Below are 18,584 nucleotides of genomic sequence, written 5' to 3'. Positions count from 1 at the left end.
AGTACGCTGTTGGAGAGGCGAGGGCGGGGTTTTCCCTCCAAGATGAGGCAAACTAAAAGAAAACTGGCTTCTTGCAGCCGGCGCTTGTACCGTAGACAGCACGGACAAACAGCACAGGCAGGGGAGGAGGAGAGAGGATGGTGATGGAGGTCTGAGGAGCGGCTCTTCCCTCTTGATGTTATCTCACCTCCCCCGTGAAGCGCTGAAGCTGCTGATCCTGTTTCTTTAATCCGCAGCTGTTTGTGTGTGTTTTTCTACATTTTATCATCCCTGTTTGCCGGCCGCCCTGCCCACTGCACATCCATTACCATGTCGGACTCTGAGGACATGACGGAGTTCGCCAGCATCGTGGAGCGCATCGAGCGGGGCGAGGTGAGTCTCATCCCGATGATTTATGGTCCTTGTGACAGCCGCGGTCTGTCTGTCAGCGCGCTCCGACAGCAGCAGCGCCGGGCCGGCCTGCAGGGCTGTCAGGGGGTGGAGAGGGACCACTGCCCATTCTATTCTATTCTATTCATATTAGTGCCAACACCTTCCATTCACTAATATCATATCACATTATATTATCACACTACTGTCTACAATATTCTGATATTATGACATGATCCGAGGTATTAATAGATTGTCTATTAATGGAATCGCCTGTAGCCGTGTTGGACCCACACCTATCCATTCTATTCTATTCTATTCTATTCTATTCTATTCTATTTCTATAACACGATTTCAGGTGTATGCCTCTGCTATTCAAATGATATTAGTATCAAACCAACGCAATTCTCTTAAGCACTTATATATTCATAGTATATTGATAAGAAATGATGTACTCTACAATTCAGTTCTGTTCAGTTATGTCTATTCAGTTCTATTCTACAATCTATTGTGGCAGTGCATTCTACTCTATTCTGTTCTTTTCCTGTAAAATATGTCAGGTGTGTGCCTCTGCTGCTCTAATCATATCATTTGCAAACCTATTCAGTTTATTATATTAAGCATTGATATATTCATTTTGTATTGACATATTGTATTAATAAGTAATGATATAGCCCCATAATTCAATTCCATTTAATTACATCTATTTACTTCTATTCAACACTCTATTGTAACATTGTATTCTACTCTATTCTGTTCTATTCCTGTGAAATATGTGTGTGTGTGCCTCTGCTGCTCCAGTCATATTAATACCAACACTATGCAGTTCACAAGTATTGATATATGCTCTGTTATATTATTTTAGAACATAATATTAAGTAGTGATTTACCCCATCGCTCTATTCTGATGCTGTTAAAAGATCTGAGGTATTAATACACCCTTTTATATTCACAGAAAAATGAATAACCTATAGAAAGACCCACACATTCTCTATTGTATTCTATTCTGTGTCAAGGCTTCTTGGCTTTGAGGCTTCTCTTCTATTCTTAGACAAAAAAAATGTGAACATAAAGAGTTTAATGAGAGGCTTCAGTTGCTGAGTCTGTTGGTATGGTTAGATAGCGCTGCAGGCAGATCACAGACTCCTGTCAATATGTGGGACACTTGGCAGCAGCTGTGTGGTGAGACGTGGCACTGGGTTACTGAGGTGTGTATGTGTCTGCAGAGGGAGGGGGGTCTTTACCCATTTCACCCCTTTCAGACTGACAGAGTGTGTTGAAATGCATCTCTTCTACTCACACAATCCCTGACATTCATCCATCCATGCATGCATGAGCCATGTGTGTGTTTTTCATGTGTGAGATGAACACGCAGAGCAGACTGTACACGCGATTGACTCAGTGGCCTGCTACAGATGCTGATTTCAGTGATATTTTAAAATTTAATCAGGCCTGTTGTGCACAATGAGCAGCAGAGTTTACTCTTAGCTCTGTAGTGTCAGAAGGATCAGTGAGAGTAAGCAAAATTAAGATGCCAACACAGTAAATAACAGTGGGACTATTGTGAGAGATTTATTGGTGGGTCTCTTTCTATAGGTTACAGTATCAAAATACATAACCAGAGGCTGTACAGACATTATGGTGTCCTTCTTGATTACACTTTGTTGATAGTCCAGGGTTCTCAAAAGTTAATACAATGTGACTCATAGTCTGTGGATATGAACCCAGTCAAGAATTAAATACATGTTAATTTAGATAAAGCTCTCCTTTATGATGTTTTGTTGCATGTGAAAATGTTGCATGAAAATGTAGCCAACAGTGGAAATTTTATAAATCTTTTTTCTCTGAGAATGAAAATAGATTACATACTTGGAAAATGATGCAGTCATTTGGAGGTTTTAGCAGGCGAACAAGCACATATGCTCTCCCATGTGTTTTGACTTCCATGGGTCCCACAAAAAACTGTGGCAGAAAGTAGAAATCTAGATATGGATGAAATTTCTTCTGCCTCCAGTGAGACGGAAACTGTGCAGCTGCAAAACTCTGACTGAAACTTTCTGTATGGTTTGCTGCCAAGAAATGCTGTTGGAAAAGTGAATGACTCAACAGAATCAGCCTTCAGTGACTGTGCACACTGTGCTACTAGATTACTGTAAACATTTCTTCTGCTTCAATCTGTGCTGCTGCACAGAATTACTTCCTACAGACACTACACCTCTGTCCCACCCCCCACCCCCCCAAAAAAAGCTGTTACATGGTCCATTTTGTTCTTGAACCAAAACATTGTTGGGTTGACCTGTTAGGGGGCCCCAGTGTACAATAACAAATAACACCCAGTGCAACAAGCAATCAGCAGATCACAAATCCCCTGAAATAACGGGAGGGACCCTGATATTAGAATAAAGAGACTATAAAATAAACACAAGTTATAGCTTACACTGGGAGCTTTTATAAACCCTACAAATCTTATGTGAGGCCCCAATACAGTAACCTACAGTCTGTCCAGTCTGTCCACTCTGAAATCGATAGACAAGTTCATATAAATGCTCGGTATATAGATAGATATAGACAATCAATCACCACTGTTCTCAGCAGACCAAAACAACTAATGGACTATACATCAGTCCCACTGCCAACCTCATGCACTTCTGTCTATCTATCCCCTAACATTTTGTCTAGTGCCACCATCAGGTCAAATTTTTATTTGTCCATTACTTTGGTTTATGTCAAAATAGCTGCCAAACTAAAGACATTCTCATAAACCTTTGCTGTATTTTATATTTAGTGCTATCTGGCAAATATTACAGTAAACTAAGGTGGTGAACATGTTAAACATTATTATTGTTATTCAACATTTATCCTTCCACTATTTAGGTCTTTGCACTATTTGTGTTTGTTTACAGTTGACAGAAACACTTGACTTGTATGTTGTTGGTCATTGTTGCGTGTTACATATTTTCACCCATTTTTATCTTACTTAAACCCAGTGGTGGATTGCAACTAAGTACATTTACTCAAGTGCTGTACTTAAGAAATTTTTAGGTACTTGTTGTTCACTTGTGCAAAATACAAATCAACAAATAAATTATTTTATATCATTACAGGTGAAGAGTATATAAAGTAACTGAAATTAGCCCCACCTTTACCAGCTGCAACATTAAAATGATGAACACATTAATACATAACTAATCATAATCCAGTGATAAATTATACATGATCCTGAAATGGGCCATTCTGCATAATGCAAACTTTTAATTTTGGTTCTTTACGTATATTTTGATGCTTCAGACCTAGTTAAATAAGATTTTGAATCAAGTTGTAAGAATATTAAGAGCACACTGTGGTGCTGCTACCGAATCTTTCTTCCACCACTGCTGCATATGTGTCACTGTGACTGAAATGAGGGAGATGATGGAGGGTTTAACTACATGCAAAACAGCGCTGACGCTCACCTTTACCTGATAGGAGGGTGGGCGACAAGTTGGATTGATGACGTAAAGTTCACGAGGCGCGCATGAAGGCAGCAGTGGCTCTTATGGAGACCCCCTCCCCTCTCTCTCCCTCCCCCCTCTCTCTTTCTCTCTCTCGCTCTCGCTCTCTCACACACACACACCCCCGCTCCCCCCTCCCGTCTCTCTCTCCACCCCCCGTGTCTCTCCGCTCCGCCTGCCTGCGTGCACTGCAGCGGTGACCCGGCTGCTGATTCACCGCAGCGCTGCCTCTCTCAGCAGCGTCACTCTATTTAAATTCACTCAGCCGTCGCTGTCGGCATCTCCTGCCGGCGTCCGAGAAGTTGAGCACCGAAAAAAAAAAACCGTCGGAGAAGCTGGTGTTTGTTTCTTCACTCACACATAACGGGCTTTAGATTTTCCCCCTCATCATGTCTGCAGAGATGCGGCGTGGCAGCACGACTGCGGTAAGTGTGAAAAGAGAGGATTTGTGGGGAGATGATGAAAACGGTTTCTCGACTGGTCATTGTTCAGCAGCCTGTGGCTTCTCCGCCGCGCATATAAACAGTGCGGACATTGTAAAGAAAACAAAAAGTTAGACAATTAGCAGAGCTGCAAAGTTGCGTCCATTCATGACCGATTTGAGTCATTGTCTCAGTTTTTGGGAAACTGTTCGCTTTGAGCAGCTTTGGAGCAGCACTGTGTCTCTCTGCTTAAACTTCCTCTGTCCTTCTGGGTATTGTCTTGTTGCACATGCGAGGGCTTTTTCTCTTCAATGAAAGCTTGCTGAAGCAGAAGTAGGCTTTAACGGGATGTTTGTGTCACACCGCCTGAAATAAATGAACTAATCAGTCGGTAAATGGAGGAGGACAGTTGTCGCGGTTCTGCCCGTCTTTTAAAACGCTGAAACGTGAGCTGCTGGAATCGTGTGTTTCACTGTTTGTCTATATTTAGCCGGGCTTAATCCTGTCTTATGTAATGTATCAGAAACATGGTAAAGACAGCATGGCAGGCGATTATTGTGACTGAATCAGTGCTTTTTATAAGTAAAACTGCAGGTATGATCAGTTAGGAGAAATAATCACTCTGCCTTTCATACTCACCTGAATCTACCCACCCAAAAGCCAATTTCCCACCTCAATGACACAGCAAAAATGTTTTCAGAGCTCATGGTGCAGACAATAGGCCCATTTTAGCTACATCTGAAATGTCCTAATAATAGCTTATTGTTTCAAGAATCAAAGACAGCTGCATCCTTGCCTCCGAACCCTGAAGTTGCAGGACTTATTTCACACGGATCTGTGATGCCTTCTGTTCTTCTTCCTCTCTTGCTCGAGTGTGTTTAAGGATGGCAGCAGCTGTGCCTCCTGCAAAAACCCTAAGTGTGAAAGTACAATTTAATGAGGCCGCTTTCAGTGATTATGCCTCCCTCCATCGCCAGGTCCCGATCAAGAACATCGAGAGGGAGCTGATCTGCCCCATCTGCAAGGAGCTCTTCACCCACCCGCTGATCCTGCCCTGCCAGCACAGCGTCTGTCACAAGTGTGTCAGAGAGCTGCTAATGCTGAACCATGAGGACTCTTTTGATGCCGGCTCCGAGTGCTCCCTGCCAGGCAGCCCCAGGTCCAGGGTGCCCTCCCCGTCCATGGAGAGGCTTGACAGGCTTGTGAGATCAGGTGGGTCTCGGGGTAAGGAAGATAAAATTTAAAATGTTTCTGTAGATTGAATAAATGTGTTCTTCTATCATGTACAGCTTAGTGCAGGGCGGTGGATCTCTGAGGCTGAAAGCATTTCACAGCAGCATTTTGAGGCATTAGTAGGAGCAGTGCTCGTTTATTGTTTAGCCGATGGGTCGGCCTGATTGTGTGGGCTAATGGGAGCTAATAATGAGGGGATGGTTACACAGGAAATGCAGGTATTAAAAGCATCTTAGGCCATTTGCGATATCTGTCAAGGACATCAGTATGAGTTTTGTATCAGTAATGCCAACTTCCTATTGCATTGTTTTCCTCCTAACACCCTTAACTTTGATTTTTCTAGGGCTGCTGTCATCTCTGCATTCAACAGGTTTCAATGGCTGCAGCCTACTTCTATAGAAAGGGCTTAAATATTTCTCAATAGGGAAATATGTGGTTACAAATAGAGACTGAAGGGCATATTCTGTGTCCTAACAAACAATAAGTGGAGTGTCACTATGGAGAGTATTTCATTAACCAATAAGCAAATCTGCAGCCAATGCAAATTTAAGGTTGAGACAAAAAGTGGGCCAAGCATTATTGTGTGATATCTGTGTTTCAGTGTGGTGCAGACACCGTCCCTCCTCCCTCTCTTGTCCTAGATAACCAGAAAAAACATAAAAATGATTTAGTAATTTAACCGCTCAGCCATAACATTGTCAGTCATCACTTCTTCCTTTAATCCCGTCTGCTTCTTCAGGCTTCATTAAAGAGGCTGCAGAGGAACTTGACAAGCTGTAGTTTTGTCTGCTGAAAAAGAAAAGAAAGGTTGACAAGCTCTCTCAAGCCCTAATCATTCTCACCGTCTGCCTCTGATGGCCCAGGGGCATCAAACATCCCCTTCAATCATGCAAGGACTGAAACTGTTTCTGGAACAGAGAGCAGAATAGCTATCATTTATCACCCCACCTTTAATCGGATATAGAGCCGTGTGTTATGTACACGAGTGGGGGGAAAAAAGCACATCTGTAAGCTCATTTAAGGCATTTTGAACTCTTAAAACCAAGCTGAGCTGGAGGAAGGGAAAGCGGTGGTGGAGGGCGGTGGGGGGGGGTGCAGGTAGCTAAGTTAACTTGTCACAATATTTTCAAGTTCTCTGCTCAACACATGCTGCAGCCAAGCTCGAGCAGGTCAATGTCTAAGCCTTGAAAACAGCACAAGGCTGCCTTTTTGCCTTCTGAGAGCTCTGGGCTACAGGCCATTTTCATAAAGATGTTGCCTCGTTTGTCCTCTTGTCGACAAAACCATAGTTCAGTCGGACATCTGATGGTGTAAGTATTGTATAAATTGTGAAGTATATTGATTTCTTGTATGCTAACTGAACAAACAGTATCTCCAAGGACTAGTATATAGTGTCATATGGTTTTGGGATACAGCGAGTGATTTCAAGCGAGTGCCAAGTAGTCTCAGAGCAACACTGAGAATCTAAACCAGAGCGAGAAGGATCCCCAGAGGTACAGTGAGGTGAACAAATTTTGGGAGCTATTCAGCCATTCATGGTTCAGATCCACCGAGACTGGGCTGCCAAACACAGCCTCCCTCATTCAGACTCCCCCTTCAACCTGAATGAATTCATTCTTCACAGGCAGGACTGCATCTGTTGATGTAGGAAATAATCAAATCCTGCCTTTGAGTAAACAAATCTCACGCCTTGCTGAAAGCCTGCTTGTACACAAAGACGGCGCTTGTCTGTCATTTTTATATTCTCATTCTTTAAGTCATGTAAAACTTGATTTGTAGTTAATGTATCAGAATCTCCTAAAGAAACTGAGCGCATTTTGTCAACATCGACCAGTCACTTGTTTTGTACAAGTGGAATTCCCTTAGGGATTATTAAGCAAGGTTGTTCCCATGTTAAGTGCATTTAATCAGCAGATTATAAAACACAAATTCCCTGTGTGTTAAGAATATTTGGGGAACCCTGAAGTATGCTATGAGCACATTAACTCCCAAACAGAACAACTGAGTAATTCTACCAACCGCCTCCAACACAGAGAGATCACATCACTGGTAGCCATGCAACCTGCCTGTAAGGAATGAATGAGGGATTAGGTGAAGGGAGAGAAAGAAAGACTTAAGGCTATATTTACCAGTGTGCAGCCTGGACAAGCCTGCTGCACTTGGACAGAGGAAGGCACTCACTAAAACTTCATCGGCATCGTTTCTCAACTTCATCTTATTTTATGTTTCTGGGGTTCAAACTGAGCATGATGCTTTTATGTTCAACAGCTAACTCCTGACAGGTGCACTTTAAAGTTGATGTAAGAGCTCTTAAATGAGTAGTCTGACATGTTGGGAAATATTCTCATTTGTTTTCTTGCCAACAGTTCATGTACGTAGTATGCTAGATACTAAATGCTAAGCTATAGCCGGTGGATGGTTAGCTTCGTGTAGCATAAAAATGAAGCCTGATCCCTGTAGTTACTGCTGCTATGTCTGTCATGTTTTACACCTGAAATTTGTAGTCATTTTTGAAATGGTGGGTCCTTGATTTCAGACAGAAGTAGACAAAAGAAGGCTTCATATTTCTAACTGCAAACCATTGATTTTTGTCAGCTAAAATGCCAACTATCACTAAACAGAATATGGCAGCTGCAGCTAGTTAATTAAGCTAACGCTAGCACCGTGGGTTGGTTAAAAAAGTGTCTCAAGCTGTTTCCAGAGTACTCGTTTTGAAACATAGAACAATGGTCAATTAATACGTCTCATTTAATTTGTACAGAAACTTTTCAGAGGTAGTAGTGCTGGTAGGAGGATGTTTTTTACCGTGTGGACAGCTAAGCTAGGTATTTCCCTCTGTTTCCAGTCTTAATGCTAAACGAGTGTCCTTAAGCTAACAGTCTCCTGGGTCTAGCTTTATATTTGGTGTGCAAAGAAGAATTTTTTTCTTCTCATCTAACTTTTAGCAAGTGAGCGGATTAGCGTATTTCCCAGAATGCCAAATATTACTTTCTGTCATACATTCTGACAACGACATTAGTCCTTAAAAGTGCTTGAATTCAGTCTAAGTTGCATGTGTTCAAATATTGATCATATGTGTTAATAAGTGCACAGATCAAGAGTTAATTGTGCTTTAATAACTGTTCACATGCTGTATATATATTTCAAACGCTCTGTTTCGTATTTCACTCTGAACTGCTTTTCTTCAAACAAATTTTCCTTCAGTTTATTTTTGAGTTAGCTTCGTTTTTCCGATGTCATGATGTTTTTTTTAAAAAAAAAAACTGGTGTCACACGTCACTTCACGTTATGTATTGTTTCATGTTTCTTGTTGGTCTCACCTCACTTCTCTGTTCATTGCTTGCAGCCACAGTGCGAAGGTCGTTTGGAAGTCGAGGTAGACGCGGCCTCCGTGTTTTGACTAGCTGTAGTAGTGAGTACAGTGTTACTAGAACCCCTGTGAAACCCTAGTTTGGTTCTACCTTCTCTCTACTTAGTCCACTTTAGTCCTGGCAACACGATCATGCAACCTCACACCACTAGTTAGGTATAAAAGAGAGTTTCCAGGAGAGTTACTGCATTTAATGTTGCAATATGTTTTTAATGTTATGCAATCAATGCTAGGTAATAGTTGACATTAAAAGGCAGCGCCTCTTAAAAATGTCCACTGAGCATAAAAGTGATCTAGTTTTTAAAATCCAGATTAGCAAGGCATTTAAATTAAAATCAATAAAACATTTTTTCAAACTTTAGTATTCAATTTTGCATGTAGGTTAGGAACAAATGAGTGAAAGGTGAAAACTTGAAAGTGCGTCAGCATACGAGGAGACGACTAAAAGGGGGGAGTAAAGTGGGAGAATCGAAGTCCCCGACAGGGAGGTTGGCAAGTGACAAAGAGGAATTGAAAGACTGAAATTAGGGAGAAAGGGGTGAGGATGTTTCCAAGGAGTTGAAGTGGGACAGGAATGTGTATGCGAGTGTGTCCCAAACCCCCAGTGAGTGTGTGTGTGTGTGTCTCTGTACACTAGCTATGCTTTGCATTCATTTCGTAAAACATGGTGACAAGTAAAGCTGCTTTATTGAGCTGGAGAACGGTTAGACTCTGTTTCTGAGTTTGACACACACACTGAGGGGAACCTACTATATGTTTGGACTTGTTAAGATTCTTAACTGGCTTCTACTGACTGATATCTTTGTGCCTTTAGGGTGCTGTTTATGCTTCATTCAACAATCGTTAGTGTTTAAGAAACAGTTTATAAGAACACAGACCTGTTTCAGCCTACCTCTAATCATTTTGGGCATGATGAATTGAGAAGTGTCAGATTGCCAGCCAAGTAAAACAAGACCGAATACTCGTTTTGTTGGCCAACTAATGCAATTATTTGACATGCTCAGTGGATGTTTTTCAGAGAAAAATTCCAATTTTCTCTGAAGAAATAGCCCGTCAACACTAATTTCCTCAAAAACTAGATAATAGGAGCTACCTGGAAATTAAATGGAATAGCAGCAAACAATGAAGACGTGGTGTCATCAATAATGACAGTAACTAAAAAAAGAAAAAAAAAGAAATCGTGAGAAAATAAGAATTCGTTTCAAACCTTAAGTGACTTATTTTCCTTCAGTCTGTCAGAGAATGGATCAACACTGGATTCAGAATTAATATTTTGGTAAGAAATGAGGAAACATTTCCAGATTTCTTTTTTTTTTAATTAGATTTTTGTACAAATTACAACCATATAAATCTCTCCCAGACAGCACCTGACACAACTAAAGTCATTACAAATTTTGCATAGTGAACAACATTCAACAAGACTAAAACAGCTTTTTACTCGCATTCAATAAAACATGAAATTATATCACTGAATACAAGATTCCCTCAAATGTGTAACCATGTTTAAAAGTATTCAATTAATTGTGCAGACACGATCATGTCTACAGTAAAGCTTTAAAAATGCTCCATCAGTTCAAGCATCAAGCTGCATCTGTAGATTTGTGGAGGGAACAAAGCAAGACAAGCCCTTTTTTGCTCTGCAATGACTCGTCAGTTTCTGCTTTCGACTCCACAGATTAACACACACACACGCACACACTTGGCTGCAGGCATCTCCTGTATGCCTCTTGTTCGCTCACACACCCCACCAGAGAACCTGAGTCAGTGTGCGAGTCACACACATGAATAACAACACACGCACATGCGCTCACTGTCCTTGCAGGGTCAAATCATTGGTTGAAATATAAAGGCTTTCCGCCAGATTTCCCATTTCATCCAGTGATTTCAACTTGTCTTAACAAGACCATGTCACCTTCATCACCATCATCAGATCACGTTTCTCATCATAGTGTCACACAGCTGGGTTAGTTTCACCTTTATCTTGTGAAATCAGGTAGGAAGGGTGCTCGATGTGTGTCAAACGAAGCTCAGTAGTTCAGTTTGTTGTCAGATCAGTGACAGATTTAGCCTCCAGGCAGTGAAGTGTCCCTGCACTGTCACAGTCTTCAGTTCACTTCATGTCACACGGCATGCACATGGCTACACATCCTGTATCAGTTTATATGTTTGCTGTTCTGCCACTGCTTTTCCCTCAGCTGCCCTTTCTTTGTTTTTTAACCAATAGTGTTCCTGTATTTTGCTTACCTGAGGAGTGTTTGATTTAATTCCTAGGTCCTCGGAAACGAAGTGGAAATTCTGGCTTGCACACTGAGATAAATCCAGCACTCCTCGCTTCCCCTGTCCCCCAAAAACGTGAAGCAATATTTTTGTAATTTATTTTGCCATGTAGTGACTTCAGTTTGCCGGCTTTATTTGAGTGTGTGGTGACAGTGTTTTGCGATTCCCCATTGCTTGCGCCTGTGATGTGACCTTGTGTAACAATTCCTGTATTTCCACCTCGTGCTACTGTGTTTGCTGCCTTGTTATGATGCTGCCGCATCAGTAACAAGCACAATACTGTGAGAAACTCTTGAAAGCTGTGTTGCTTTAAGAGGAGTTTTGTTGTTGTGAAAATAAGTGTTGATGCATTGAACTGGACATGTGATACTAAAGTTCAATGGCAGGACATTTTCATTTAAAGCTTTGGTTAAGTTCTACTTCACACAGTATAAATGAAGTTGCATTGCTTGATTTTCAAAAAATGGTGTTTTGTCATATTTTTATTTTCTTGATCACTCATTTCAGGAAAATAGAATGATTTCCTTTTGTCCAGATCATTGTGAGCACTTAAATACTCTTCACTCCTGTGGTAAATGTTGACTGACTTGAATTGTAAATCTCATACAGTGTATTCTCTATAAACTTCAAGGATGCCATCCTCCCTATGACTATCCTGTACCTCATCACTCTTCAGTCTACCCCAGCGCTCATGGAGAGTCTCTCCTCCCGAGCTTATTTCCCTGAATGACAACTGCTCGATAAACTGCCTGTGTTGATGCGAAAGATCCATGTCTTTCTGGAATAGTGGTCATTGTGGAAATAGAGCACAAAGGGAGACACACTGAGGCCCTATTTGTGAAGGCATTATCAACTATCAAAGGCATTTTTGCCATAAGGTCATACTTGGCAAATCATGCAGATGATGTAATGCTGAAATTGTGAATCTCAGCCCAGAATCTGTTGAACACAAAGGGGGTTCACATTTTTCAAACCCGTATTTGCCTTTAAACTATCCCTTCACTGTAATTTGAAGTTAAAGGTCATTGCTGTTCACATGTCAAAATAGGGCCTCAGGCAATATTAGAAACTGGGTGACCGAAGGCTATGAATCCATATTGCACACCATCTCACTTGTCCTCCTCCGCTCCCCCTCCAGGCTCCATCTCGTCCCCGGGATGGCGCAGAGGCTCTGTGACTCCCCGGGTCACCACCATCCCGTGCCCAGGCTGCCAGCACGACATCGACCTGGGCGAGCGCGGCATCAGCATGCTGTTCCGTAACTTCACCCTGGAGAGCATCGTTGAGCGTTATCGCCAGGCTGCCCGCGCAGCCGTGGCTATCATGTGTAACATCTGCAAGCCTCCACAACTGCAGGAGGCCACGAAGAGCTGCATGGACTGCAAGGCTAGCTACTGCAACGAGTGCTTCAAGCTGCACCACCCCTGGGGCACACCCAAGGCTCAGCATGAATATGTTGGTCCCACCACAAATTTTAGGCCCAAGGCAAGTACCGCCACCGCCTGGTATTTTTTTCTCAATTTATCTAGTGTTACTTAAGGACACACAAACAAGATTTTTTCCTAAATTGGATTATGAACATCTCTCGGGAGATAAGTTGTCACGAGTCAAAAATCATCATGTATAGATTTCTGTAGTCTTTAAATGGTTAAATACTGGACGTTTGATAAGGAGTCAGATGAAGACGGTGAATGCATGCAGCTAGGAATCAGCCATTATTCTGGTTTTCCTGATCATTAATTGCAGGTCAGGAATTTTTCCCGTTCACTGTTTGGTTGAGTGATTAGTCAACTTCATAGCTTAAATCATACAATGGAAACATTCATGCAAGTGTTCCCACTTAATCTCTTTAGAATATATGAGCAGTTTAATTCATTATATGGCACAGTCTTCTCTGCAGTACATCTGCTCCTGTGACTGCTTTGAGTTGATTGGCTTTGTCAACACGTTGCATTGAGGATCTTGGCAGGAAAAAAATGTGCTGATTTAAATTCTATTTTCAGACACTTCAGGAAATGGCTCAGATAGAGCTGTCTAGATGCCCTTTAAGTTTTGGTCACCTTCCTGTTTCACTTCAGCTAGTTTTTGATCACTGTAGAGTTAAAGCCCTGTGCATGCATGAATGTGTCTGTATTTTGTCTGTGACTTTAACTTGCTGTTCTGTTGAATGCTTCAGGTGCTCATGTGTCCAGAGCATGAGATGGAGAAGGTGAACATGTACTGTGAGGTCTGCAGACGACCAGTGTGTCACTTGTGTAAACTGGGAGGATCCCACGCCAACCACAAAGTCACCACCATGAGCAGTGCCTACAAGATCCTCAAGGTACCACAGTCAGACAGTTACTCTTTGAGAAAAGACAGGTCGACGACTTCTAGGTGTGTGAGCGCTGGTGTGTGTCAGTTGAAAACACTGGAATTTGTTTTGTTGTTATCTGTGATTAGTAATGAGTCATTTGCAGTGTAACACAATACTGGCTTATGATAACAAGGATTGAATAGAGCTTGAATACAATGAATACAAAGACTTGAAATGAAGTCATTGCCAAGAAAAGCAGCCATTTAGCATGGATTTATTCATTTATTTACAATATTGTGTGATGATATTTGGCAGATTTGAATGTACATCATGTAAGATGTGGTCAGAATTTTACTGTAAAGCTTAAAAAAATGACATCAACGGAACATGAAGAAACTACAGTTATATATTTAAGATGTCTGCATTTTGTTGCAGTGATCGCAACTGAAGTTAGCATGCTAACTATGTAGCTGCGGCCCATTCTGTCTTGTCGTACCACTTTGTACCTCAAGAGGTGATAGTTTGATACTCCATTGTTTCAGCTGGGAGATGTATGTGCCACTAGCTGCACGGCTAATTGAGCTAACTAGCTAACAGCAGCTGGCAGCTACAGCCAAAGATAGCGACAGCGAAGAGCAGCAGCTAGCGGTTACTCTGTTGATTTGCTGCCTCCTGTTTGTTTGGAGCAACCTTTGACAGGTGGCCAGTTCTCACACATTGTTCCTTTTAATGTGTTTAATTTACATCAGATCCCTTCAAGGCAGATTTACTCTCAGGAGTTTGGCCTAATGTCACTAGATTTACAGAACTAACAGAACTGCTTTTAATTACATGCAGCTGAGTAAAGCCTTGCAATGAGTAATATCATCCCATTGAGTGGGATTAGTGTTGGGGTATATCGGAACTATTTAACAATAAAGAGCAGGGGGGGTTTTTTTGTTTTTTTTTTTGTTGCTGTATCACCCACTGACTGGTCCCTGAATCTCTCATCTCCTGCTGGAATATTAATGGCTGACCTGTAGGCTACCTGTGCTGGCATGCACCAGACTCCTTTGTTAGGACACTGAAACCCTGCCTGCCTGACAGGGTTCAAACTAATTGGTATCACGTGTGGTCATCAGATTTTTGCCTCTTAGTAAAATTAATTTCAATCAGTCTGAGTGTTTGGTTTAGCTTATTTGGAGACAAAATGTTTGTGGTTGTGTTTTTGGACTGTTTGGTTGCTATGGAAGCTCTAGGCAACCTTTAAGAGAATAGGTGTTAAGTGAAATATATTGACTAGTAATTTAATCTTGTTGGCACAAACACTCCAATTTTTGTGGAAGCGATGCTCGGGGGTTCAGCAAGTCGAGGGAAAATCTGTGTGAAATTCAATCTGCTGGTCCTCTGTTGACACAAACAATGTGGGGCTTAATATTTGATGAGACTATTTGTTCCCCATGATTTTGTGTGCATTGTATCTTCAAATTGTCGGTAGATGTATCAGATGTCCCGAACATTCCCAGAATCCATCGTCAGCCAGGAAGTAGTGTTGGTTTCAGTTGCTTTAAACAGTACAGTGAATGGTGTTTGACATGCTGCGCCAACTGAAACAGACTCTCACGCTGAGAGACACAGGGTCATATAGGATACCCTGCACATGTCCAGAACTTGTAGTCAATAAGGAAATACAATATTCACAACTGCAGCTGCAGCAGTTAGATGAGAGGAAAATGTTGTGACACATGTCGCAGCTGATGTTTGGGAGTGTAAGAACATGAGTAGACATTGATAAATCCCACTCCTGTTCCTTTAAAATGGCACAAATTTGAATGAAGTTTTCTATGTAAGCAGTGTTAAGGGCAGTTGTATAAGTTATGTCTCATTTGTCATCTCAGTCCTGTGCGGATGGGGACATCCTTCAGTGTTTTAAGACCATTTGAAACTCACTTTATATGCTGCTGATCTTTTCTCTCACCAGGAGAAGCTGGCCAAGAGTATCCATTACCTCATCAGCAAAGAGGACCGAGTCAGGGCTCAGATTACAGATCTTGAGCTGCTCATCAATCAGACTGAGGTGAGAGAGAGCTGAGTCACACTGCTGCAACTCCAACATCCTTTTCCACTCTACTCCAAAAATGTTCCACCCCACTCTGCAGAGTTTTTATTTTATATGAAAATCTTAGATTTATTGGTATTCTCTCTTAATTTGCCGAAAGATTAAATCCTATTGCATTTATGAAGCATTTAACTCCTCAATCAACAGCCAAGAGGTCTAGATTTGGTGTCTCTTAAAGCCATTTCCTGAAATAATATCTTAAATATTTTCCAAGAGGATTCTCATTAGTTGTAGGAACAGCTCCTGAAGTCTTTCCTGACTCTGCGAAAATCACAACTCTTGTACGCCCTTGGGGTACAGTTGATTTGTTCCATCCAGAGAGCAGGATGGACCAATGATATGTGTTAATCCCCTTTCTTACAGAGTACAAATATTTATATAGCTTTCACAGAACCAGTCTGTGAAGTTGAGGAACAATTACACGTTCTCTGTGTACGAAAAAGGAAGGTCACTGAACAAACAGTATGCAAACCACACAAACAAGGAAACCCAGGATTTGCCTGTGAGTTTCCCTCATGCATGTCTGGGTTTCGACCTCAGACCTTGTTCCCCTTTTACTTTGATGCTAGTGTTCAAATACGCCTTAGCTTTTGGTGTTTGTTTTAAACACTTCTTTTGATCCATTAATGTGTCTCTCTTTATACTTGAGCTGTGTAGTGTCAACTTTTGAGTTACCTAAAAAAGGGTCTGACATACAGTATATCCTAAAATGTTAAACTGTGTTCATGTCAACTCTCTGTCAAGACAAAGTTTTCATACGTGTCAATTAATCCTAGTTGGATTCAGTGAATTCGCACTATCACTCTTGCCTCAGTACTGTTGTAAAGGTGGACCACTAGGAGAATGACCACAGTTAACACATCGTTGACAATAATGAACTGATGATGCAATGACTCTGATCCTTATAATACATGTGTACGTTTTGGGAGACATGTATGAGAAGAACATTTTATCTGCTTTGTAGAAATTAATAACAAACTGATCTTCTCCTTAAAGGAAAATGGCCAGCTAGCAGAGCGTCAAGCCAATGAGCACTTTGAGCGTTTGTTTGAGACTCTGCAGGAGAGGAAATCAGAGATGCTGAGGTCCATCGAACAGTCTCGAAACCGACGCCTGGACCAACTGAGGGCCCAGGTATGAAATATCAGGACTGAATTTCATTTCAGTTAACTGTCCTCACTCACCATATTCTCACCTGTAGAAATATAACTTAATTATGTCTGATTAGGGATGCTTTTCAGTACAAAGGTCCCTGTTTTAACAATCACAATTACACAATGCTAAAATGTCCCGACTTTTTCTAAACATTCCCCAGGTGGAGGAGTACCAGGGCATGCTGGAGAACAGTGGTCTCGTCGGCTACGCTCAGGAGGTGCTGAAAGAGACGGATCAGTCCTGCTTTGTACAGACTGCAAAGCAGCTGCACATCAGGTAGAGCTGGCTGACACTGACTGTCATTTTTCATTTTAATGTAAATGAATGATGGATACATGGATACATTAGCCTCTTTCTCTGAGACGTGGGATCATACATGAACACACAATTATTTGAGTTACAGCAGTTTGGGTTGTTTCACATGAGAGATTTCATTTTTTATTCTCTTAGTGAGTAGATACCTCTGGTACTGCATTAATGATACACACACACACACACACACACACATATATATATATATATATCATGTGAGAGATTTTTCAAACTAGGCAACAGCTAAAGGCACTGATGCCGTTGTTTCTTAGAAATGAATGATGACTGTCTTCAAAAAAACACACCAGGATGTACAGAAATAAATTGTATTACTTCTGTAAGATAATACAGTTTGACTAGTCCAACAGTGCACTTGAGCATCTGTCTGATGTCTTCACGTTGTCCTTTTTCAACCAACTAACAGGAAACTGAGCCTCAAATTGTTAGTCACAGCTTTTAGCACTGAAATCCTGACTGTAAACTGCACTAAACGGTGAAATTAATAATTAAGCAGCTTAGTAATGATTACCAGATATAAATTCATTACAAATTACAGAAGCTAAACCTGATTATGTAAACAGACTGAAGTCTGTTATGACTCATTTTGCATTGCCCACACACAGTGAAGTTCGTTATGATGCCTTCCTGTTTGTCGCTGGATTTCATAAGTGGGGCTTGTTTTATTTTGGTGGTGAGAGCATCAATCTGATTATGTGTTTGGGTGGCTGGAGTGTGTCAGGAATACACAGAGCCACGTGCACAGAGGTTACCAAACTCAAGGGCAGTTAAGGAAAGACTTATGCCGCAGTGTCCAGTCAAGTCGCTGTGTGTTGGAGTGTCTTCTGCTCTAAGCTGACTAATTGATCTCCATTAGCAGCTTTGGATCATCAGGAAACCTTTTTGCTCTCTAGAGCATGATACGACTGTGGCCTGTACAGTTTTCTGCTGTCAGCATGGACTTTTAATCTTCTTTTTTTCATGCATGAAAATCTAGTTAAATATAGCTAAAACTACATAAAGAGTACAAGATAGATTTGAAAATATGGTTAGACATATCTGATGTAATTGAGAGGAAAAGATGGCCTGCAGTGAATGCTGCTCCTACGTTGTGTCTCTGGTGCTGCATTCAGTGACCTTACAAAAGTCAGTTTATGACTTAAGATGCGCCTCCAGTGATAGATATTTGAATCATGTTATGTCTGCCTTGCATGCTTTCAGGATCCAGAAGGCCACAGAGTCTCTGAGGACCTTCCAGCCTTCAGCTGACCCCTGCTTTGATGAGTTTGTGCTGGACACGTCCAGAGAAGAAACTCTGCTCAAAGAGATGTGCTTTGGTGGAGGTACAGCCCATTTATTTCAGTTTAAATGATGTGAGATAAAGAGAACAATGCCTTGTGATTTTATTTCCCCTGATACAACATTTACTGCTGCAGGGTTATACATAACAAGCTAATTAAATGTTCTCAAATATTTGACATAAAACCTGAAAGTCATTTCCCAATTTGAATCATGAAACGTTTCCATGTTTTCCGGCTGTTTTTATTGTGTTGTTCCACTGTAG

The 18,584-nt window shown here is 41.4% G+C and overlaps 1 protein-coding gene across 6 annotated transcripts in view; it reads left to right on the top strand.

Annotated features, from left to right (window-relative positions):
* The window catches only part of trim36 (tripartite motif containing 36), a 31,552-nt gene continuing 12,968 nt past the window's right edge, over nucleotides 1-18,584 (top strand). The window contains exons 1-9 of one of the 6 annotated variants that reach the window (XM_076730759.1): nucleotides 71-372; nucleotides 5,260-5,494; nucleotides 8,862-8,891; nucleotides 12,301-12,647; nucleotides 13,339-13,485; nucleotides 15,419-15,514; nucleotides 16,553-16,690; nucleotides 16,872-16,987; nucleotides 18,242-18,363. In XM_076730759.1, the coding sequence (XP_076586874.1) occupies nucleotides 310-372; nucleotides 5,260-5,494; nucleotides 8,862-8,891; nucleotides 12,301-12,647; nucleotides 13,339-13,485; nucleotides 15,419-15,514; nucleotides 16,553-16,690; nucleotides 16,872-16,987; nucleotides 18,242-18,363 (1,294 nt within the window). In that variant the 5' untranslated portion in view covers nucleotides 71-309. Of the gene's footprint in view, nucleotides 373-4,047; nucleotides 4,286-5,259; nucleotides 5,507-8,861; nucleotides 8,892-12,300; nucleotides 12,648-13,338; nucleotides 13,486-15,418; nucleotides 15,515-16,552; nucleotides 16,691-16,871; nucleotides 16,988-18,241; nucleotides 18,364-18,584 lie in introns of those variants that run through there. The other 5 variants (XM_076730761.1, XM_076730762.1, XM_076730760.1 and 2 more) reach the window with 5 other exon arrangements.

Source organism: Chaetodon auriga, chromosome 5 (assembly GCF_051107435.1).
Source record: "Chaetodon auriga isolate fChaAug3 chromosome 5, fChaAug3.hap1, whole genome shotgun sequence".
Lineage (NCBI taxonomy): Eukaryota > Metazoa > Chordata > Actinopteri > Chaetodontiformes > Chaetodontidae > Chaetodon > Chaetodon auriga.
Note: the sequence above shows the minus strand (reverse complement) of the source record. Positions and strands in the feature narration are given on the sequence as shown.